Source organism: Nothobranchius furzeri, chromosome 13 (assembly GCF_043380555.1).
Source record: "Nothobranchius furzeri strain GRZ-AD chromosome 13, NfurGRZ-RIMD1, whole genome shotgun sequence".
In the NCBI taxonomy this organism is placed as follows: domain Eukaryota; kingdom Metazoa; phylum Chordata; class Actinopteri; order Cyprinodontiformes; family Nothobranchiidae; genus Nothobranchius; species Nothobranchius furzeri.
The window spans coordinates 45887749-45913367 of NC_091753.1; the positions used below are offsets into that span (position 1 = coordinate 45887749).

At 41.7% G+C, this 25619-nt stretch overlaps 1 protein-coding gene across 5 annotated transcripts in view; it reads left to right on the top strand.

The window, feature by feature from the left end:
* The window catches only part of nectin1b (nectin cell adhesion molecule 1b), a 282024-nt gene that overhangs the window by 72631 nt on the left and 183774 nt on the right, over positions 1-25619 (top strand). For all 5 annotated transcript variants that reach the window (XM_070543218.1, XM_070543214.1, XM_070543216.1 and 2 more), the window contains exons 2-4: positions 9908-10279; positions 14564-14863; positions 17160-17277. In XM_070543218.1, the coding sequence (XP_070399319.1) occupies positions 9908-10279; positions 14564-14863; positions 17160-17277 (790 nt within the window). The remainder of the gene's footprint in view (positions 1-9907; positions 10280-14563; positions 14864-17159; positions 17278-25619) is intronic.

Genomic DNA, 25619 nt, shown 5'->3' on the forward strand with positions numbered 1-25619 from the left:
AAATATTCAGTGTTTGTACTCTTTGCAAGACTTATCTTTACTTGTGGACAATGGAACAGATGGTGTGAGAGAGGGATTTGTCATGCATGATTGTCCAGGGCCAGACTCTTTCTCAGCACTTTTTGGCAGGACTTTACATGCTTTTCATGCTGTATTTACCGAGTGCTTAGCGGAGGTGTAGGGTACTGCTGTGGTACTCTCTCAGACACAGCAAGCCCCGTCCTATCAACCCCACTCCACAGCCATTTTTACGGAAAATCATCTGCGCTTCATTGTTCGCTGCAGATATTCACATTTCATATTTTGAGACAAGAAAACATCAATACCAATGCAAGCATCCCAGTCAGTGGTGATTAGAGGTGCGGCAACTGATTATCCCTTTGAAACGATTCTCAAAACGTAGTTTTTAATCAACCTTTTTTATAAAAAGTCAAAAAAATGTTTCTTACCGTTCAAGGTGATGGCTTCAGACAGTTTTTTTATTCAACCAAGAATTTGGAGTAGAAAAAAAATCTAAAATCTGAAAATTTTGACATAATTTCCACAAAAGGCTTAATGAATAATTAGAAAATTATATTTTAGATGACAAACTGTTTTTGTTCTAAAGTGACACTTGGGTCAGCCTGTTAAACTAACTACATTCTTTCAGTTTCTCCTATTTACAAAAAGCTGTTGTTCCTGAGTGAAAATAACTCCAGAGCTTAATGAAGCACAGGTGAATAAAGTATTATGACAAATAATGCCACATTTCGGTTTTTGTTACTACTTTGTGGGCATGACAGCCTGCTCTGAAGGGAGGGCTGAAGCACAGCAGAGAGGGATGTGGACCTGCATGTTGTATTTGTGGAAGTAAATGTTCTTAAGTGTATTTTTATGTTGAAACCAGGAATGTGTTGCCTTGGTTATCAAATATGTCACTGTTCATGTCAATGTTGGGATGTAATGCTTCAAGGTATGACAGGGCTTAGAATTAATTTCCTGAGTAAAGCGGATAGGTAATTATTATGACTTAAAAAGGGGTTCGCCTTCTGCGGCTGCGCCATTGTGAAGTTATGTCCGAAGCGTATGTGGACATGGCCTCCTCGTCACCCCGTGCTAATGCTGAAATATCCACGAGCGGTTTGTTGCCTGCAGCGTCGTTTCCCCTCCACTTTAATATCCTGAGTGCTGTAATCTGCTCACCATGGCTGACCCTCAGCGTGTCGCTCTCACTGCTAACTCTCCTTCTTAACTCCCCCCTAAAATCCTCTACATCACATTTATGCGGCCCCACCTGTTAACTCCTCCGCACTCCGAGCCTGCACCTGCCGCCGGTAGGACTCGGCCCGTCTGGCGCGATAATGCATCACTTTGAAGAACGCCTTTGGCCCTCTTTTTATTTATTGATGAAGCCATTTCTATTAAGACATCCTGCAGATGCTCCTGCTGGAAAGCCCGGGGAAACTTTTGCATTATTGAAAACGAACCGGTGCACATCAGAGTGTGTGCTGAGCCCGTTCCATGGATGTGATGCTTTGTTGACTAATTGTTTCATCTGTGTAAGTGCTCCCCAGTGTTTTGGCTGCAGTTCTCTCTGATAAAGTATTTTATTATCTGGCGGTTATTGCACTCACAATGCACCAACATTTTATTTTTATTTTTATTTCACGTTGACGCTTAGATCACCTCAGTTCCTGTAGTCTCTGTCCAAGTTTCAGTCAAACAAACTGACTTAGTCATTCATTTACCAGACGGGGGGAGATGCCTCCCCTTTTGCTTGGACACGCTTCTTGTTTACCCACATTTACCCGCTCTCAGGTATCAGTCGGTGATGTCATCCCGTCATTCGGTCAGGTAACGTCACCCTTGTTTGTTTTGTGTCACAGAGCTGAAACCATGGTGGCCTTGTTTAGTTAAGCTGCTGGGCGAGGGAGGAGGGTCAGGGCTCGCCGAAGCTGTGTTTACACTCGAAACGTACAATCTTTCCCCTTCTCACTCTGTCTCTGCAGGGCAAAAGCCTTGTTTTTCAACCCAGTTTTGTTTGTCATTGCCATAGTCAAAGACAACTGGAATGCCGGATCCCTTTTAGGATATTTTCTATTAGATTAAAATAAAAATAAAATACTAGAATTAAGTCTGAAGGCAGTTTGTGTATTTGTTACACCCAGTGGCGTATCTAGACAAATTATTTGGGGTGGCCAGGTAGGGGCATAAATTGGGACAAGGGTTGCACATGTAAATGGCTCATATCTTAAAAAAATCTTTTTTTTTTTTTTTTTTACAAAATTACAAAGCATGAATCATAATCTAACTGGCTACTAAAAACTAAAATAAAGTCAAAGCACACTACCAATGATGCAATTTTATCAGCAATTATCAATGACATGTTTCCATGAATAAATGCACACAGTAATTATAATAAAATTGGGACTTTCTCTGACACTGTAAAATCGGGATTCTTTTAGAAATGGGAGGAGGGCAAGCATTATAATATTTTCTTAATTAGCTAAATACAAAACGTGTAAATATTTACAAACAAAACAGAAACATGTGAGCTTTAAAACCTAATATCAATAAAAAATGAAAAATACCAATGAGATAACACCAACAACAGGAAATGAAATGTCTGGCCTGGTTTGCTCTTTTGTTTGAACCCAATAGTCTCATCATCTGAATTTCAGAAATGTTTTGGGGCATGAACCATGTTCAGTTTAATGCTGAAAATATTAAAACTTAAAACAAATAATACCCTTCCAAACGTCATCTTACATTTTATATTTTATGTTTTTATTGATTGTATGTTCTAGATATTTTACTCTCTCTGTTTTTTGGGGTGGCCAGCCTTTTTGCAGGGGGGCCTGTGCCCCCCTAGGCCCCCTCTTTGGCCACACATCTGGTTACATTTCGAAAACAGAACAGTGAGGTAGATTTTAGTTTGGATTTTGAATTTGAACAGTGGGGAGGTGTTTCATTCAAGGATCAGTTATTATCAAGAAACTAAGATGAAAAGGTTTCTTCCAGGTATACTAATGCAATCCCTTTGACATTTGAATCACCTAAAAGCTGCTTGAGAGGGAAGTGTGTGTGTGCATGTGTGTGTGTGGACGTGTGCTTTGAACACCCTGAAGCCTAGAGCATTAAACGGGAATTGGCACTAGCTGCCAACCTGAAAGTTGTCCCATAGTGTTTGGTTATTACACGTCTCTCCTCCTACTCAAGGAAAAAAAACCAGTCATCATGCCAGCAATTCTAATGAAATTCACAGCAGCTTTCATGGAGCCATTGCAGATTGGGAACTTGCCTAACATAATAAATATTCCCGATAATCGTTAACATTTACAGTGCAGCAGATGTTACATTGTCCTCAATGAACGAGTGTGTTGTACAAAAGAGCATTTCAAATTTGAACCAGATAGTGGAAAATTAGGAGCAGGTCTACTAACCATCTGTTCCAGCGAGGTTTCACTTGCCTCTGCAGTTGAATGTTTGCTCAGACAGACAGAGGGTAAAGAGGGCTGCTTTGGCAGGTACGCCGTTATTTACCCGAGAGACTTGGCTCAAGCACCATCTAATAGTGACTGAGTGCAGATTCAAACGGATTCTCTGACACGTTCTGTTCCAAAAAAATAAAACCAAAATAATAATAACAAACAAACAAGGTGGACTCAGTCAAAATACAGCAGCATCAAACGTGGAGTGAGGCGGCTCGTCCTCGATGAGTCTCTCTCTGGGGTCATCCACGTCTCACTCAGAATAAAATAAAGTCGATTTATTATGAGAATCACAATGAAACCCTTCTGGTTATTATAAAACAGAAGGAAAATGCCACCGGATGAAATCTGAATTGCTCAAAAAACAACAAAAAAGAAAAGATTTGTGGGAATAAAAAGCAGCTAATGAGAGGTTTTGTCTAAGAGGCAGTGGATTTGGACTCCCCCTAAGCACCCCATGTGTGGTCATGAATGGGGGAGAGCAGAGGCCTGTGCCATCGCCGTGGGAACTGGGACTACATTAAACAGTAATTATCCCAAGTGGCTCAAGCCATGTTTTATCTATCAGCAATCCCACTCAGCGAAGTAACCAGAGCCCAGGAGATGGTGACGAAGAGGAAGAGACGATACATCTTCTCGTGACGAGCTTCAAAGTTGCACTTGGCGAGATGTTTTAGTGGAGCGGCAACAGTAGACGAGGCAGTCAAGTTAGATTTATCTAAACTGACTGAAAGGAACAGAAAAAACAAAAAGGTCCCCTCATGGCAGGAAGTGGCAGTTAACTGGTCCTTGCACGGAGAAATGAAACTCCTTTTCACTTTCACCCACGCACAATTCCAACATTAAGGGCCAAGACGAGTGCCGCCTAACATCACGTTACACATTCCTGAGGCTCAGAAGTCGACAGACTTCAAACAGACGTTTCGCTGCCTTTAAGTGTGTCAAGTTGGCTGGTGGAGCTTTAAATAGAAAACATTAATAGGAGCTTCTTGCAAATAGAAAAAAAACAGTTCTGTTTAATCATTTCCTCACGTTGCAGCAGCTGGAGGTGAATTATTCTGAAGTTTATCTGAGTCAGACGCGAGTGATTTCCCCGGACGAGCGTTGCTACAAAAGCCAATGCTTGTCTTGATTGTTGGCCAGTTCTGTTAGAAAAATGAAGACACTTGCTTTGTGCATCAGCAGGTGTTGCCAACTAAAAGTTGGTTTATAAAAAAAACAGAGACGTCTTAGAATTTGGAAGATGGTTTTTAATTTGCAGTTTTATGATTTTAGTATTGTGCACTGTGTTGTTTCTTAGAGCAGCGATAAAAACATAAGGCAACATAAACAAACATAAGGCTTCAAGTGATTCTTTTTCTTTTTCAATGCCGTTCTATGATTTATCTTTGTTCCCCCAGCTGGTGTAAAAATTCTGAATGGGACTAATTTCAGTCCATTCAACCTTCAGGCTTTTGAGATCAGAACTCATGCCGGTCGTAGGTTTTCCTGGACGTTGTCCACATGCCATGAGAAAGCTGAAGGCTGTTATGTGCAATGTGCCGTATGCAAACAGCACAAAGCACATGCCTCTCCGTGCTGCTCGACGGACTCGGCCTTATTACAGTTGAGCGTTCTGCGCGCAGCTCTGTGTCAAGGCCTTTGGACACCGTTGCTATCAGCGCAGGGCCAGACGGTGCAGCAGCTGTTTTAATGGTGCCCCTCATGTCTCCTCTGATCCAAGTCAGCTCACCTGGTGTGAATCAAGCCTGGCGTTTTCATATTCTGCCAGCTTGGACATATTTTCTGCTTTGTTTGTTTGTCCTGTTGCTTTTCTTTCCAGAAATATGCCTCTCTCTCTTTCCCTCTCTCTCTCTGGCAACTCTTTAGGCAGAGTCTTGCCTCAGGTGTATTAGAGCATGACTGTCCCCACAGTCACCCTCTTGTCAGTGCGAGAACAAAGCACCAGCAGCACAAACGATAATGCCGGCCAGGCTCAAACCCACAGCGCACCTACAAATCTCCCTAAAGCTCCGCCTCTGCCTTTTCTCCAGTTTTGCATCTCTCTGCTACTTTCCCTCTCTCTCTGTGTGAGTTCCACCTCCCGTTCTGCACCAGTAGCTCACAAACCCCTCCTGAAATCTCACGTATTAATGCCTCTTGCATTACCCGTACGTGACGGCTCTTCCAAGGCTTTGTAATGTCATCATGCGGTGGGTAATTACAGCTCTGCTTTTGCACAGCCAAGGACGTCTATCGCCCTGAAGTGGAGGTGGTTGCCGTGAGCGTCTCTGGTCCTTCACGAAGGAGATTTGGACTTTTGTAGCTGTAGTTTCCACTCATGAGCTAATGTTGACTTAGCTGAATTTAAATTGGAAGCATCGGATTGGAGAACGGACGGAAGGATGGTGCTATAGCTTTGTGTGTGCAGCTCACGCAACTTGAGATTAAACTTTAACTAGTGTTGTCCCCCGCTGTAAAATGAGTTGGCTGTTTCAGGAAGTATCACACCATAGCTGCCACCACTGCTAATCCAAGCTGTGATAAAAGGGACTAAAGCGATGCCCTGGGCTGTACGAGGACACAGGTGGTCCTCAAGGTACAGATGACAAGGTACCAGTTCGTTCTGTCAAACTGTGTTAGTGAATCAATCTGTCAACAGGAGCCCCTTTCTGATCTGTTCAGACGGAAATGAAAGTTGATGTGTACTCAGTGGCTTCAAAAGGTTGTCATTTTGTTTTTATATGATTTTGAAGTAGGCAGCAAAGGCAGCGTTTGAGCGAAAGCATATAACAATAGATTGAAATTGCTTCTCGCTCATAATGCAGCGCGCTCCAGCATAAGCAATTCCATGTAAGGGTTATGCACCCGCTGTGAAAGATGGCGAAAGAAAACAAAAATTGACGTTGTTAATCTTAATGGTCTTCCACCCGGAGTCTGCACCATTTCCTTTCTCCGTGACTGTATTACACCCCGATGTCCTTCGGCTGACTTCCTACGGTTTTTACAAGTAAAATCTTAACACAACAACCGCTGACGCTGCTTGAGATAGTTAGAGGCCTCACGCACACATCGCACACCCCCTCCCCCGTTCTGCTTCGTACTTCTCTAAAGCTCAGGGTATCCAATCTCGTATTCAGTGGGTGATTTAGCAGAAATGAATCTCTTTCATGTTTTCTTACATATTTTACGGCCTCCCTCTGGGAACTTGCGATTACCCATCAGAGTGATGCAGTTACTCAGTGTTAAAGAGTAACTCAGTTTGCGGCCAGCACGCTCAGGCCCCAGCTCCTCACTTGAGACAACAACATATTTTTCTCCCTGTTCATGACGAGATTCACCGGTGGCTTTATGAGCCTGGTGTGATTAACGGAGGAGTTTCAGCCTTTTTTTCCTGTGGGTCCATCCAAAGGAGATAATTATAGGTGCGGATGGTTGTAAATACGAGCTGAGCCGGGGGGTTGTCGGACGAGGAAATGGAACATCACCAGAGTTCACCTAGAAAGAGACATAAATCAGAGTCTGCGAAAACAAAGACGTGTTGGAGATGACAGGATGTAGAGGCCCTGCAGTGGCGCAACTGTGCAGATTCCTGCAGACCCCGCGTCAGATCCAAACAAAAATACTGAAGTAACACACTTAGATACATACATGAGAAATTAAACGTGCTGAAGTTAATAAAAGAAACCAAAGTATTGTGTTTTTTTTGTTGTTTTTTTTTTTGCTTTTAAGCAGAGATCAAAGTTATTTTTAGAATTTAATACCACTGAATATTTTCACAGTCACTAAATGGGCAGCCTAAAGCTTGGTTTTTGCTTGACACATTCACTTTCCGCGTGGTGATGCTGCTCGCGGATGGAACGCGCTTCACAACTCGCAGTGTTTATGGTTCATGCGGCTCGTCTCTGCGGTGAGCCAATATTCTCCCAAACTGAACGGGGCAGCATGGAGCTCTACAGCAAACATCCAACACTACACCGTAGTAGAAGTAGAAATTACTGTTTACAACACGGCATTTCAGCATTTTTAACAGCGTTCTCATCTTTTCAGACAGTGCGAGCTATTTCTCTCCAAGAATTATTAACAACATGTTGATCACGGTGATCTCTGAGAGCTGAATCATACAAATGTCTGTATTTACGAACCTCTGCCGTACTAGTTCTTGCCGGTCCGCCATGTTTTTCCGCGTCCGTCCGTCCGCGTGGTTAGAAATTTTCCGAGGTGCGCGTTGCAGAAATTCTGGGCCGTGCGGAGGTGTGGTTGTTAAAATGACGCAAAATGACGCAACTTTTCCACACGGAGCCGTGCGGACCTCGCAGACGCGTCAAGCATAAACCAACCTTAAGTCACTTCCGCATCATGGGTTCCCAGAAGAATGAAAAAATGAATGCAAGTCAAAGGGACTAAAAATGCTTTTCTAATTCCGCTTGTTTTGTGCCATGGATTTCACATGTGATGTCCGTGACTTTTAAAGACACATTTTGATACCAATAACGTGCTTATTTTCGAATGGGAGGAAACACTATTTTAGGTTTTGTGTGAAAATAAGTCCAGGGCTACAAATGCACTTCACGAAAGTGACGTCATCGAAGCAGACACGGAGACAACTGAGGGAAAAAGGCTGTAAGTTCAGCAAACTTCCCACAGGAGGAAAGAACCACCATAAATCTGGTCATGTGGTAAGTAGCAGCTACGCTAGGGGAGAGGAGATGATGTGGTGACGTCACATTTGCGATGTGCCGATTTGTAGTTTGTAGTCATGCTAATTACGAACTTTTACAAGCTGATAAATCTCTAAGTATGTGGCTGGCGTGGTCGAACCACCCATCATAACTTTTCATTTAAATTGCAGTACAACATATGTGCGATCCAGGGCGTAAGGCAAAGCGGATTAGAAAATAGTGTTTTTAGCCCCGTTGACTTGCATTCATTTTTTCGATCTTTGGGGACCCATTAGGCGGAGGTGACTTAGGATGCCTATACTAGGAGTGTGTATTGGTTTTCATCTGGTGATACGATATGAATCGCAATACAAAGGAGACAATACAATATATTGTGATACTCCAGACTGAATTTAATTGGACAACTCAGTCAAAACGCATCCAGTCCATTCTGACCTGAATTGGAATGTTTATTATGTGAAGTGCCTTGAGATGACTTGTCGTGATTTGGCGCTATATAAATAAAATTGAATTGAATTGAATTGTCATCACATGATCTCATTGTTTTGTCAGAGTGAAGGCGGTAAAAACCGCTGCCATCTAGAAGTCAGAGGTTGAACTGCACCACAAAAGAAAACCAGTAATTGGTTGCATTTAAATTCTTAAAAAACGAAAAGCTGCTCTAAATTTTTATTTAGTATCATAACACAAAATATTGTGATTTTTCAGTGCATCAATATTTTTAATACCTATTTTCTTAATAATATGAAGGACACGAAACTTAATATTATGCCAAAAACTGCAATAAAATTGTCTTCATTATATTATTTCAAGTTAACAGAGTTTTATTGGAACTTAATAACAATTTATAAATATTAATAAGAAATTCCTCAAGGTAGTGAGATAATGATTTTTTAATCTCTCAATTCAAACATCCAATTTTGTTTCTGGTGTTGTTATATGCATGCTTCATTAAGGAATGTGCTGAATTTTGTTCTACCTGTGTGGAGAGAAAACATGAAACCAGTTCTAACTTTACCTTTAAATTAAAAGTGATAACTAATAATAAAGGACTTTACAGTTTAGTTTAGCATTGGATCAGTATATAAATGCATTGAAGACCATAAAGGTTAATTTTCCGTCCTGAATAAATGATCTTTATTTAATGTATTATTTATTCTGTCCTTAATAAACTTCCTGCAGGAGTAGATAGTAATGAAAGAGGTGTGTAATTACTGCATTTGTAATACAGCTAATGCGTGCGTTGTCATTGTCGTGCGTGCGTACACGTTGTATCTTTTAATGGAAGCTGTAGGCAATCATTGAGGTATTTGTGAGTAAAAAGTAATTAAAATCACAATGGGCTACCTGGTGTGTTTCTGGGTGGGTGGAGGGGCCCGCAGCAGTCGATGGCTTCGGCTCTGACTCGCTGCCCATGTACTTATTCATTAGTGATGCGCTGGTTCTCGCTTGGTCCTCCCATCTCATCAGGAATGGTCCCTGCACAAAGATGTGACTGTATGGATGTGGTCATTAAGTTCAAGACATGTCCCCTAACATTTACACACAACCAGCCAGCACTTTTTCGCCAATGTCAAATCTAAGATGGATTGTGTGTGTGTGTGTGTGTGTGTGTGTGTGTGTGTGTGTGTGTGTGTGTGTGTGTGTGTGTGTGTGTGTGTGTGTGGCTAACGTAACTTCACACCTTTCACTCCACTTTCTATCGAGTGGATTTTTGTGGTATTGAACTTATTTTTTTAATCATGCTTCATTTCTGTTTTCTCTTATTCTTTGTAGCCGGTGATGGACAGAGGGTAGAGATGGACTCCTCCAAGTCAGGCTTTGTGGGCTCTAAAGTGGAGCTGCGCTGCATCTTCATCAACAGCAACCCGCCAGTCAAGATCTCTCAGGTCACTTGGCAGAAGCTGCTGAACGGCACCAAGCAGAACGTGGCCATCGCCAACCCGGCCCTCGGCGTGTCGGTCCTGCCGCCCTTCAAGGAGCGGGTCAGATTCACGCAGGATGCAGTTCGCCGCAGCACACCCTCACTGGAGGACACCACCATTGAGTTCAACAACTTACAGCTGTCTGATGAAGCCGCGTACATCTGCGAGTACACCACGTTTCCGGCCGGTAACAGGGAGAGTGCGGTCAACCTCACTGTTTATGGTGAGTAGCAGTGTTTTAGGGCTTCAGTGTGGTCATGTCTTCAAATCTGGGTTTAGCCAATCAATAAAGGGATAACTTTTTTCATCCTTTTAAATCCCTTTCAATGTCCCTTTACAGGGTCAATGAAATGTCGTTCAGACCCCCACAGCCCTTTGTGGCAAGAATGCAGCATTTGCAACTCGAGAGTGGCGGTCTGCTCAGTTCGACTTAGGAGAAAATGGAGCTGACCTACTTGGCGCTGCAGTTTTCTGCATGTTTTAGATCCTGAACACCATTAATGTGTTTAATTTAGTGATGACCCACTCCTGTAGGCACTAAGGAAGGCTGGGGAGACATTTCTCCTTTCAAATTACAGTGTTAAAAAGACGAACACACAGCGAGGAGATAAGTGTTGTTTTTAGTTCTACTAAATAGACACTAGGGGAGCTGAAAGTGAGCCGAAACGGACTTTCCTTTAGTGACTAAAGATATTCAACATTATGGCCTCATAGAGTATGTGAGATTTTCTCATGGTAACTAAAAGTTCAGCAATGTCAGACACACCAATATAGTTGAACCCTTTTCTTCCTTCTCAGAAAGTCAAACAAATTCAAACATATTTAGTTACACTGCAAAAACGGATTCTTTAAGTAATAAAGCCTAATTTGTACACATTTTATCTTGTTTTTGGTCCAAAAACCTTATTTAGAAAAACAGCAAGCAACAGTTTCTTAGAATTCTTAATACTAGCAAACAAGTCACATTTTTTGTTGTGCCTCATGATTTTAATCTTGACAGGCGCTATATAAAAGACATCTTCTTCTAGTTTTAATAATTCGATCCAAGAAACCTTTGTTTACCCCATTGGCAGATTTCTTTTTACTCAAAGCAGGAAGATTTTTTTTATATATTTAGGAATATTTACCTTATTTTAAGTAATTCTGTTTTTCTAAGATGCATTTTTTAGACTGAAATAAAGTATCTAACAATTAGGCTTTTTTGCTTTCTTAGAAATCATTTTTTGCAGTGTAATTGAGGCCTTTCCACTTAAAACCCTAAACTACTCCCTGCTCAGACCCAACATTGTTTTTTTTTTGTTCCAGAAACATGTTTTCCTATGGAGTTGCTGTCTCTAACCACTCACTAACTGCATTTGAACTATTAACTTTTTACTGTTTCAGCAGGTCTCCTTGCTGATGAATGACCTGCACTGGAGAATTCCCAACACAGGAAGGGGATGTTTTCTGGAGTTCTATGAATTAGTGGGATATGATGTGACTAAAGCACAAAGATCAAGCAAAACTTAGATGTGATTAAAATGTTTAAGAAGTTTACTTGACTGTCCCTGCTCTAAAACTCCCTAAAGTATTAGCAAAAAAACAAGGTTGTCACTACAGATGTGTCAGTAACTATAGTTGATGTTTGGGTTTTTAAAGCTTATGTAACTGAAATTGGCTTTAAAACTCAAATGAAATTCATTTCTATGTATTTATTTTTAACGAAGACAGTTCATAAAATGTTTGTCTTTGAATTTGTTTCAAAGACATCAACTTCAAATTAACAGAACCACTTTCCTTTAAGTAGAAGAATATTTAAAGTTCCTGTAGTTTATTTTTTGAGATCGATTCAAACTCGTCACTTACAGAGAAAATGGTTTTAGTTTCTGTAAATAATTCCATTCAAGAGCTACATCCGTACTCACAACAGATACCATCACCCAAACTTTAGCCACTTGCTGTGTGTTTCTGTAATGGCTGAGTTTGACACAATTGTCTCTCATCTAGCTGTGCTGTCTAATTGATGGTGACGTATTTTCTTTTTTTTTTAACATTTGCTTCTGCTTTGCCTAATTGCACATTTGCAGAGTGATGAGATCTCACAGCCACAGTAAATCTTTCAAACTCAAACAATAAAACTTGAAAAGAAAAATTCCGAATCCCTTAATGTGATGGAAGAGCACAAACAAAGAACATAATGAATGAGAAAACGCACCCAAACCACAACCTGACTACTGCTGCAGTTTACTGATGCTTTCCCCAATCATCCCTGCATGTGTCTACATGTAGCCGAACAAAAGCCCCATTCTACCGTACGGATTGTGCAATGGTGACGCATATCTACTGTCAGAAAACGGAACAGGTTTCACTTCCCAACAACGATTAAGAAGCCGTTTTTTTTTTTCAAATGTGTTGTTTTGTTTATCTGGTGAATCACTTTGACTGATAGAAAACTGTCACTTAATTTTTTTTTCCCCTGTGACAGAAAACAGCAACTGAGCATTTTTGTTAATCAGATGACCCCGGGTCAGGCTGACATCCCCCAGTTAAGTGAAAACACAGAATGAAAACACATTTACAGCTCTAACTTTGCCACAGGCTCTCCGGTAAAGAGCACTGAATCTTTTTCATGCACCTCAAACCAGATGCGTTCCCACTGCTTGCTGCAGCTCTCAGCATAACGGTGTTGTTTACGGTAAACATTTGAACCGAACCACCGACCTGTCCGGCACAATTTTGTCTCCAAGGCCTTCATTCCCCCGGAACGCGCTGCACATGTGGTGAAAATCCCACTCGTTATGTGATGGCAGCATTTTAACACCACGACCGGATTATACAACAGGAAACTGCCACAGATAGAAGTCAATACAAATGGAAGGTGAGACAGAAATCAATAAGGCCACTTCAGAGTGTGTAATTTGGGTCAAACTGTCTCATTTTGTAGGGGGAAAAAATGAGTGTTTGAGATGTTGAAAACAGCTTTGAAAAGGTTGTTGGCTAGCTCTGATTAGGGAGTTAATTAGAAATTAAGTGCTGGTGTTTTTCATTAGGTCTCTGTTAAAAAAAAAGATCAGCTCTTGGCGTGAGCAGTTCCTGTAGCCTGAGAGTTTATTTTTCAGCTGTGAGTTTTCTGTCACCTAGCCTCCCAGGACATTTCAAGCTGCAAGCGGCTCGTCGACAACTTGTGTTCAGACAACCAAGCGGCAGCGTTCAAAGAGGCCTCTTCATAGCTCGCTTTCACTTGTGCGTTTGCTCAACTCAAGTCCGCCTTTGATGTTTCAAAAGTAGATTGCTAATTGGCAACTCACAAAGGATTCACTTTGGGTGAATGTGTATTTAGGTAGACAAGAGGCTTCTACATCTCACAGTTTTGACAACTGCTTTGGCTTTGAGGGGAGAAAGGAGCAGAACTTTATCTGAGTTCACCCTGTTTTCATCTCAGCCCTTTAGTTTAATCTACTTCAAATACTTTATTGTGGCGGAATTTCTCTTGTAGAGTGAAACAGAAAAAAAACTGTTAAAATGTGTGTTAAAGAGCAGGTTCACTGAGAATCCAGTTTTATAATAATAATAACCATCAAACTTTTATAGCACTTGTTTAGGACACTCAAATACGCTTTCATGCACTCTCACATCCACACACTGCTAGTGACGGTAAGCTACTTTGTAGCCACAGCCGCCCAAGGCTGCCATTTGGCATCATCGGCCACTCTGACCACCACCAATACAGGCAAATTGGGTGAAGTGTCTTGCCCAAGGACACAACAGCAGAATACCCCTGGCGGGAGCTGGAATTGAGCCCATGACCCTCCGATTATGAGGCAACCTGCTCTACCACCTGAGCTACTGCTGACCAGCTTAAAAATGAACAGTTCATGTGGCTGAACTGCCCCTATTCCTGCAATAGCGTCTGACAGAAAATAGATGGAAACATCTATATGTCTATGTCTATACAGATCTATGTCACACTGTCGCTTAACATTCATGGACTCACCCATCTTGGTTTAAGACGGGGAAGGCTGTAAACAGCAGAGAATGTCTTAACTTTAGAAGCTAACCATTATCATTAGCAACTCCACCACATGACAGAACTTCTTCAGGCTTGTGTTATTTGTGGAGATAAAACATCAATGTAGCAAAGCAAATCAGAATCAGAAAAGCTTTATTGCCAGCGCTCCAGCGAACCAGAGCATAGGAACTTGACTCCACAGCACAGCCTGACCAAGGTTACACACACACACGTAGACAGAACAGATACAGGCAGACCACGAGAGCAGCCATAACGGGGCTCATTTCAATTAGATGAAAAGGGGATTACATGAGGATAAATTGGGGGAGGGTGAAAAAGGCATACCAGAGTTACTCCCGGCAGGGCGTAACTTTACTTTGCAAAAAAACGCCTCAAACATATAAGCACGAGCCGTTTCCCCAGAGAACAATTTACATGTCATTCATTCCTACTAGAAATGACTGTAAATGTATTAAAAATCTTAGTAAATTTTACCTTCAACTCACTCTTCCTCCACAGCTCGACCTTTGACACGGATGACGCTGACAACTCCTACGATCGTAGCCAGGGCTCCGAGGCGCAAGATGACCGTCGCCACATGTGTGTCAGCCAATGGGAAGCCCCCAAGCGTCATCAAATGGGACACAAGGTTGAAAGGCGAAGCGACGTACCAGGAGACCCGCAACCAGAACGGGACGGTGACGGTACGGAGCAACTTTGTGGTCATACCGAGCCGGGACACCCACAAGCAGAAGCTCACGTGCATCGTGACGTACCGCCATGAGAGGATTTCGGAGAGTGTTGTGCTCAATGTGCAGTGTAAGAAATGTACTTAACGTAACGAGTTGTTGATGTTTATGTTTTTGGTTCAACACAACTGGCTGACAAACTTTTTAATGAACTTTTTTCACTCTTATCAGGTAAAGATTTCAACTTCGTTAAGGTTCTGATGAAAACCACTCTAAATTTGATAAAATTGTAAAATATATTGTTTTACCAATTTCAGGAATAATTTGAGATCTTTCAGGATTGTTTACGATTTCAGTGATTTCTAGAGACATGTGTCTCTCGAGCTATTAATAAAAGAAACCTATTTTAACTTCACTTTTATACACATGTTCAAAATTCAGCATCTTTCTTTAACATTTTCTCCGAAACATGACATGGTAGTTAATGAAAGCAACAAACTAGAACTGGTATAGAAAACAATGATATTCTGTTTACTAATCAATATTCATAATTTTTATATTCAAACAGATAGCAAAAATCACATTTTAAGTCCTATTTACTATTATTCCACCCATGAATCTCTCTAACTAATATACACCCATGTTAATATTTAGAATTACTTGTCTCTCTTCATTCAGATTTTATTGTTAATTTCCTGAAATTTTTGAGTTCTTTTTTAGCAAAATGTATACATTTATATAGGGTCAGAGATTACTCTCCTGTTCATACTGAAAGAACTTTTCTTTTCTTGAGGTAAATTTGATGTATTTTAGCTTTCAGTTTTGGTGATCATTCAATCCAAAGGGTTCAAGTAAAGGCAACTGGACACGCCCTCCTGCATCTAATAAAAATGTCGTCATCGTCGTCTTCCTCCGCTTATCCGGGTCGCGGGGGCAGCATCCCAACTAGGGAGCTCCAGACCGTCCTCTCCCCGGCCTTCTCCACCAGCTTCTCCGGCAGGACCCCAAGGCATTCCCGGACCAGATTGGAGGTGTAACCTCTCCAACGTGTCCTGGGTCGACCGGGGGCCTCCTGCCGGCAGGACATGTCCGAAACACCTCCCCAGGGAGGCGTCCAGGAGGCATCCTGACCAGATGCCCAAACCACCTCAACTGGCTCCTTTCGATCCGGAGGAGCAGCGGTTCTACTCCGAGTCCCTCCTGAATGTCCGAGCTCCTCACCCTATCTCTAAGGCTGAGCCCGGCCACCCTACGGAGGAAACTCATTTCGGCCGCTGTCGATCTCCCGATCTCTCCTACCCTCACTCGTGAACAAGACCCTGAGATACTTAAACTCCTCCACTTGAGGTAGGACCTCTCCCCGACCCAGAGTTGGCAAGCCACCCTTTCCGGTCGAGAACCATGGTCTCAGATTTGGAGGTGCTGATCCTCATCCCAGCCGCTTCACACTCGGCCGCGAACCTACCCAGCAAGAGCTGAAGGTCAGAGCTGGATGAAGCTAGGAGGACCAGATCATCCGCAAAAAGCAGAGACGAGATTCTCCTGCCACCAAACTCGACACACTCCACACCACGGCTGCGCCTAGAAATTCTGTCCATAAAGGTAATGAACAGAACCGGTGACAAAGGGCAGCCCTGGCGGAGTCCAACCCTCACCGGGAACAGGTCCGACTTACTACCGGCTATGCGGACCAAACTCACGCTACTCTGGTAAAGGGACTGAATGGCCCTAATAAAAAAAATGATTCAAACACAATAGGTCTTAACGACATCATTGACCCCTCTGGGTGTAGGGAGGAGGGTATTCGTAGGTAGTTTCAGCTTGTCAAGGAACAACAGGCACTACATTTTATAAGCTTGACTTTCCCATATGCCAGTCTGAATTAATAAAGCTACTCGGATGAAAGTTCAGTCGCATTCATATGAACCCTTTGGATTACCATGACCTGGATGACTAAGAACCTTCACCAGCAGTTTTTATTTAATTTTTTAAAATCTTTTAAATTATTTTTTGTACATTTTTTTCTACAATAGCCTTAATATGGAAATGTTTATCAAAGCATTTTTTTATGTCTTAAGGTAAGTGATTCATAGAAATACGTAACTAACAATTGTCCCGTGAATATTTCATTGGGTATATTCAACAATGACAGAATAGAATAGAATAGAATAGACTTTATTAGATCCCACAGTGGGGAAATTCACTCGTTACAGCTGCACAAACACTTACGAGAAGAATGTGAAGAAGAATAACAATGGTGCATGTATATACACATAGGCAGTAAGCTAGTATTGTAACTTTCGACCACTAAAAACCATAAATAAAAAATTTAAAACTTGAATTTTAAAACTATGCAGCACTCCGTGTGTGAAATCCAGCTTTATGATCCCAAAAGGATGAGTGACATCTGTTTGTCTTCATTTTAGATGAACCTGAGGTGAAGATCGAAGGCTTTGATGCCAACTGGTACCTGAACCGCCAGGACGTTCAGCTGACCTGCAAGGCTGATGCAAACCCCCCTGTCACGATCTACCAGTGGAAGCTGTGAGTCTGACTAAACCGAAACAAAAGCCCTTAAAGCTCCCAAGACGAGATGGCCTTGTACGTGCCGTTTCTCTCTCTTTAGATTTCTGAGGGGGAAAAGGTTATTGTAGAAGTGGTATTAAAAAACAGGAAGGTAATTTCACGGATTAAGAATGCTGAACAAATGCACACTTTCGCAACATTTTTATACACAATAAAGCAATCACCAAAGACAGAAACACACCAACTCCCTTTGTTCTCCACAAAGACGAGGCTCTTGTTTTATTGTAAAACTTGTAATGAAGATAAAATCTGAGGCAGAGCACAATAGGTCCATTACAGTTGCAACACGTTCTTCTATCTGCCTGATGGTCACAGAGACTGTGAGATAAATGCAAACACACTTTGCTTTGTGGTTGCTGTTTTGCTTTGAAGTCTATAGGGCTAGCATTCAACTACAGGGCTGAGAGAGCCTTATTGTTAGTGTCGTGGTAAGAATAGGGGCAGCCGTTTGTTCCTGACACACAGGAAGGAGACGGTTGAAGCTGAAGTACGAGTCATAGATAAGGCCAGCAGCACGCTTGTCTCAGAGATGCAGAGATACATGAGTGTATCTGACTTCTAATAAGAGACGTTATCAGTGCTGATGAGCTTTGAGGGATTCAGCGAGAATGTTTTATTGACTGCAAATTAAACTAATCTCTGATTATTAATAATTAAAAAAACATTTATGTGTGACGGAAGCCGGAGGACTCTTAACTCAGCTTTCTACCAGATGTGCATGCATTGTGCAACGTCTGCGAAGGGTAGTACGCAGCTAACAGCCGACATTAAAGTCAATGGGTTTGTTGTCAACGGCTGCGACGCATCCCAGAAGCACTGTTTCGCACCACTCTGTACAATTTATAGCCAAGAAATCTAGGCCGTCAGCAGGGGCGTGTCCAGAGAGTGGCCTGGGGTGACACATGCCACCCTTAGAATCTGATTGGCCACCCCAGGTGCCACCCTACTAAGTTCCAGTTTAAAATGACTTTACATTGTCGACAAAAGGCTTGAGTTGTAAACTCCAAAAATAGTGTGTGGTAGCATGCACCTTTAACATTGTCTTCTAGCCCAGGCCTATAGAACCTTATAGTATTAATATTATTTATTAATTTTTCATATTCACATAAATAGTATTTAGAGCCCCACTCAACTCCAGTTGGTGGCAATAATGCAACAAGAAGTGACTTGCTAACCACCGCAAAACTAGAAGATGAACAAAAAAAAATGGTGATTGTGCAATGTGAAACTCCAAAATTCACTAGAAAGTAAATAAATAAATAAATAAATAAATAAACAATTTGTGTAAATAAATAAATAAGCATAACCATTGGTGCCACCCATGCATAAACAAGTGCCCCACATGGGCCACCCCATTTTAAAAGTCCTGGACACGGCTCTGGCCGTCAGTTCCTGGTACAAAATGAGTTGGCTCTACATGTCTTTTTAGCCGCGCTCCATTGGAAACTGCAGCCCTGGCAAGTCTGGTGGCTGGCCAATCACAGCACCCCATTGGTGGGCGCGATGTTACCATGACTGAGCAACAAAAGGTGGTGACGGCTTGTTTGAAATGGCTATGTCATCAACTTTGGACTATTTAGACTTGGGCTTTTCTTTGAGTCAAGAGCAGATAGAGGTATTGAGCTCTTTATTTAGAAACAAATAATGTATTTGTGTTTTCTTCAACAACGCATGGTGGACTGCCCCATTGACTGGCATCCATAGCGGCCCAAACACAGTGCTCTATCAGTTTGGTGGGCCAATCACAGAGCTCTATTGGTTTGATGGGCAGAATGTTACTGCGACTGAACAAAACTAATACGGTTTATGGCGGACTGCCTCGTTGACTGACATCCATAGCGGTGAGTATGTCATGTTGTTTGCTGTCCAATACAGTATATTGGACAACCATAAATCCTTCCCCACAACTGAGAGCTGCCAATGGGTCATGGCCAGAATATGTTATGTTAATGTTTATTCATTTAGCAGACGCTTTTATCCAAAGCGACTCACAATTTATAACCTATGGGGCATGTTGTGATCTGTGGGGGAAACCGGAGTACCCGGAGGAAACCCACGCATGCATGGGGAGAACACGCAACTCCACGCAGAAAGGCCGCAGCCGAGCCGAGTTTCGAACCTGCAACCTTCGTGCTGCGAGGCAACAGTGCTAACCACTGCGCCACCAGGCTGCTAAATGTATGCTTCAGGTCTATTTTTATGTGCTATGCTTCCATTTTCTGACAGGATCTGTAGTTCAGATGAAGCTAGACAGGAAGTCAAACACGAGGACAGAGTAAAACATCTGGCAACTTTCAAAATAAAAGGCACATGCAGATTTCCAGTTGGTTATCGGGTGACACCTCCATAGCTGAGGCAAACAAAACAAACAAAACAAAGACCTTTTGTGATACATACATGTCTCCTTGCTTGTTTTTGCGTGAACGGCCAAAATCACGTGTGATCTTGAGATTCTCTGTGATTTTGTCATCTCGCGAGATCAGCTACGTGGAATGGATTTTTGGCCAAATGAGCTTGCAGAGAAAATACGCTTTTTACATTATGCGCTTCATATGCATCTGGTAGAAAGCCAGGATTAATACTGAAATGTTTTCTGACGTGAGACCTGGCAAAGGAAGAAAGAAATTAAACAGATTTAAAAAAAATCCTATGAAACGTACAGTTAAATGAAGAATGTGTCTTTTGGTAACCACATTTTGATCATTTTTAATTAAAAGATTATTAGATTTCTGTAGATTTTCAACTTGATAATTGGCCAACATAACTAAAACCTTTAACACTTTCTTCAAACTGAATCTGTTCAAGATTCTAGTTCTTTATGACTTTTGTTTTGAAATTTATATTAAATTCACTATATTCTCATTTTCTCTAAAAGATAGATGGATACGTTTCTCCTTTAATTGCTTGCTGAAGGTCAGGCTGAGATTTGTGTCGTCTGAATGTCACCTAGCTGTTTTTCATTCACTAACTAGACTTTAACAGAACACAGGCTGATTTCTCCCATTTTCTTCAGGTGCTTTTATACATTTTTCATGGCAGGAACATGGATGTCTACACAGCAGCTGAGGGAGAAGCTGGAGAATATTCAGCCTCTTTTGGTTTTCCTCTTTTTTTTAATTTATCTGAAGCAAGGCGAGATAGGAAGGGAAGAGGAGGCGGCTGAGGAGATGTGATCTAGAAAGATGAGAGCACTGTGCTGACAGATAGGAGAGGACGGCCATTGCTGCACTGAAAATGAGATGCCAAATGTGTTGTGAAGGTTCCCCTGGGCTCCTCTGTGGAGGTCAGCACAAGGCTGTGATGGAACGTTCTGGAGCCGCTTGGCAGGACCGCGTCACAAACACATGCAGCCAACTCCGATCCATAGTCATGTCTCCAACACAAATCTGTATTTTTTCCAAGACGATCAGCTGTTTTTGTATCAGATCCTTGTGCCACCTCATGCCGTTGTTTTTATCTTCCACAAATACTTCATCATATATTTTTGTTCTCTTCTCAACATAAACAACCCTTAAGGAAATCATCTAAGCTTGTTTGAGTTTGTGTGTGTGTGTGTGTGTGTGTGTGTGTGTGTGTGTGTGTGTGTGTGTGTGTGTGTGTGTGTAATTCCACAGCTGCCTCTCAAAAACAACTTAATGAGCGGATTCACTGAAACAGCAAATACGCTAATAAAAGAACCCCAAATTTGATCCTATTTGAACTTTATTTGTTTTCACAATGTTGTGTTTCTGCGGCACCCTTGGCTCATGCTATAGTTTCAGAGTAAATGTAGTGTAGGAGGACTCAATAGCTGTTTTTTTTATCACTTCACAACTGAATTACTTTTGATACGATTTAGACTTGGGTTTTCTTTTTTTATATTTAATGGAAAAGCTATTTTCCTTTCTGACATGGAAAGCTTATCACCAACCAAAATGCATTTTCAGTTTTGCTAAGTCAAAGGCTTCTATAAATAAGAATCTGTATTTTGTTATTAATGCATTTCACAGTGTGATTACTTCAAACTCCTCTGTAATTAGCTAGCTTGCTTATCTTTATTGTGAAAATGAGATTCTATTAGTCATGTTGATTAAAGGCCACATACAGACAGCTGCTGGTTCATTTCGCCAGTAGCTCTGGATGAAACTCACAGATACTTAATCGTTTTAAAATTTCAAAGTCTCCATTTGGGTTGAACTTACAGCCAGTCCACAGCAGCATGTAAAATCCTGACTGCACCCCTTTTTATTCAACTCTTTGGTGCCGGAAGTATGATATAATAAGAAAGAAAGACAGATCTTTCTTGTAGATTGCTTTGTTGTGTTGCTTGTCACCAATTTATTTAACTATCATATGTAAATGATAATTAAATGCAAAATGTTTCACTGAACAAAGCCCATTCCATTCAGCCTGGCAAGCCATCCTACATATGTCAATAGTCTGGCCACGACCTATAGACAGAGCTCAGTTGTGATGTCTCTGTTACGCTGTTGAAGAAGACACAAATACTTCCTTCTTCTAAAAAAAGGAATCAAGTACCTCTATCTGCTCTTGACTCAAAGAAAAGCACAATAGTCCAAAGTTGATGCCAAAGCTGTTTCAAACAACCCTTTGCCATTTTTGTTTTGCCAAGTTGCTGTAACATCCTGCCCTCCAAATTGATAAGAGTGCTGTGATTGGCCAATCAAACTGGTAGAGAGTTGTAAATGGTCTACCAAACAAGTAGAGCACTGTGATTGGCCCACCAAACAAATTGAGGTTTGTAATTGGCCCACAAAACTGATATAGTGTTAAGATCGGCCCATTAAACCAATACGGTGCTGTTATTGGTCCACAAAAACCGATATAGCACTGTGATTGGCCCACTAAACAAATAAAGGTCTGTCATTGGCCCACAAGACTGATATAGCACTATGATTGGCCCACAAAACCAATCTAGCACTGTGATTGGCCCGCTAAACCGATACAATGCTGCGACTGGCCCACCAAACCGATATACAGCTGTGATTGGTCCACCAAAACAATAGAATGCTGTGATTGAAAAGATGCTGTTTGAGCCTGTTGAGGGTCTAATGAAGTGTGGCTAGACCGGCCTGCAGAGCAAAATCATTTAGCTTATTTTACCATCTGTCTAGATTTCTAGGCTACATTCTGTGGGTATCTAGACAGTAAATATTCAAAACAAACTCCTAAATGGTCCAAAACCACTTTTTTGTGAGTAATATCAATGTAGGTCTTTATAAGGGTTTTAGTGAAAAGCACATGGAAGATGCTGTCCTCTGGGGAACTTAGGAACCCTAACAACTCCATGGAAAAGATGCCCCACAGGGATACTTTCTGTGGTTTCCTATTTAATTTCTTCCATACAGTTGAGTCATCTGTTTGAGTGTTGACAAAGAAAGCCCTTGTTGAGTGATGTTTACCAAATTTTCAAGCATCATAATCTTTATTTTTTTAGCCCTGTACCTTTAGTTTATTGTCTGTAACATTATGACTACACATCTTAACACTGACCAGGACCTCCTCATGCAGCAGAAAAGAAAACAAGATGATTTCTGGTTTCTGTGATCGTTGGATTCCAGGAGCGTGGGTTTATTTCTTTGGACCCTGTGGGTTGTAGAGTTGGGTCGTTTTAGACTGACTTCACCCATCAGACATAACCTGACCCCATCGGATCTGTATCTGGTGTTTAGAGGTCCATTGAACACCTCTGACTTCTTGTTGAGCCTGCATTTATGCATTTTCTGTGGGCCTCAATGCTCTTGGATGTTCAAGGTGGTATCAGTACACAGAGAACAACTTGATGCACACTAGTGGAGATGAAAATAACTTTTGTGATCTACATTTGACCTGGCAAAGCTTGAAATGAAATGACTCACAAGCTCTTTTCAGTGTGAGCTGGCACATCTCTGCTCAGATATCCCCGAAGATAAAAGTTATTTCTGTTCTGTTTCTTTCCCCCCTTTTATAGAAGTTCACTGCTGTTGTTTCTTACATAATTGAATTAAAACAAAAATCTTTATTGCCGTTACTGCCACCCTCTGGTCACCCCATTTTGCCTATGCTGTCCCCTGTACACCTTTTAGCATTAAAAGCATTTGATTCACATTAATAAATTGATTTGTCTAGTGTTTTAAAATTGATCTCAGTGATTGTTGGGTTAGAAACTTGACCAGTTTCATATCTGACACTGCTCTGCAGCCCTCTGCTGACCATTAAAACAATGCAAGATAGTGTTGTGGAGCGAGAAGGTGTCCTAAGGGGTGTTCTTTACCTGCTTTACGGCTGTTGTCTGTAATGCTAGCGGGTAGCATTTTCAGTTTGCAGATTATCAATAAAAACACAAGAAGAAAAATAAGTTTTCTGTTAGCATCATGGCTGAGCCTAGAAGTAAAAGTCAGAGTGTGTTTCTCAATGCCAAGGAACCTTGCTTTTATGTCTTGGTCCCGCCCCGGCTGCCTAGGAGATACTTTATCAGGAACCGCCAAGTCGTTTTTCAATGTTCGTGTTCTACCGAGGCATATGTTCTCTGTCTGTTAGCCGTTTAGCTAGCTGAGCAAAGACACACGGGAGGTGTCTTGTAGCCTAGCCTCGGTCAAACATTTCTCAGAATACACCGCTGTATTTTCAAAAGGACGGCGGACCAGAAGCCGACAGCTACATCAGGGGCAAATTTCAAGTTTAAATGTACGTCAACTAATTGTAGCTATCGGGCTGATATCTAAAATTTTTATTTTTTTTTTTAGATCCAAAGCAGTTATCAGTGGTTGGTTAGTTGCTTAGAAGTTGCAGTTTCGGTGGATAGCAGGTAGTAACTCACATATTTAACTCTACAAATTTATACACAATTTAAAAAGTAAAAGGCTTGTTATATATTTATACTGGAACTTATAAGTATAAAATATAATGTTATGTCACGTGGCCGCCACGGAAGCCGCTAAAACCAGAGTGAACATCGGCACAGCCTACACTAGTCTGAGGAAGCTAAAGGAGGATACAAAATCACTGACTGATGGTGACCTGGCTTTGTTGTTACTGAACTTGCAAGTAATAATGTTTTTTGTCCAACAGTGTGGATCTTTTTACTTCTTGGTTTATTTTAGTATTAGTTGGCTCATGTTAGTGTTAGCTCGTTGTTAGCGCTAGCTACAGCCGGTTGTTTATGACAATTGTAATTCCACTGTCAACCAGGTGGGTGGAGGTGCAGTAAACAGCTCACTGTTGCTTTAAGGTCTATGATCTTTTCCTTTTGGAAAACATTGCTGTATAAATAAAGTCCAGCTACAGAGTGTTTGAAGACTTCTACCATTATCTTTCAGAAATTAAATGTACCTCATTTTAAACCAAATTCACCTTTTATCTCCTTTAACATCTCGACGTATCCATTGAAACCAGGAAGTTGTACAGATGCAGCCTCCAGACAAAGACTGCATACACGAGGATTCCAGCTGGTCTTCAAAGAATCTGTATCAGTCTCGAGCTGTTTGTTAGTCTATCTACCCCTAAGGCTGCACTCATGCACACAACAGTCATGCACAAGTCCCACACAAATGCAGAACACGCTGGACTGGTCAAGGCAGAACCAGTGGTGAATCGCAGTTTGCAAGCCTTTCATTTCTGCAGCAAATCAATTGGGCTTTGCAGAACTCAGCCTTTGATAGAGGTAACTGATTATTGAATCGTGCCATACTGTATTGAGGGTTGTTTTGTAGATCCATTGTGATCACTCCGCTGAGGTGGCCGATGGGAAAAACCACTCACGCTTAGTTTTTCTTTTAGTATTGTTCCCCCTTCTGAGCTGTCCTCCAGTGTTTTATTGTTGTCATAATAAAAGAACCTAATTTTCTTTTTTGTTTCTCCATTGTTCACTCTCCTCGTGACACTGAAACTCCTTGTTAAGGGCCTGCTTTGTTACAGCTCAAATGTCTGATTTGTGACATCGTTAGTCTCATGTTTTCTTTTCCTCGCTCCAATAAACGGAGCACCAAATTGTTTTTAATGTCCTCACACACCAGCTCCACTCAAAGTGACCCAGGTGACTAAACAATATCACCGTCTCCTCCTGATTGTCCCCTCAGTCAGGAGCCGGAGAGCTATTCAGTGTGATCACAATTGTGTGTGTGTGTGTGACCCGACTTGAGCTGAACCCATTCAGAGCAGCTGATGAAGCTGATCGAGTGGAAGGCGGCAGGAAACGGCTAATTGTCATGAAAGTTGAAACCTTTAAGTGGAGAGGAGAGGTGCTGTGCTCATGATCCGTGACCTCAGAGTGGGTCGGCCCGATCAAAGGACACGGGTGAGCCTGAATGCGGCACAGATAG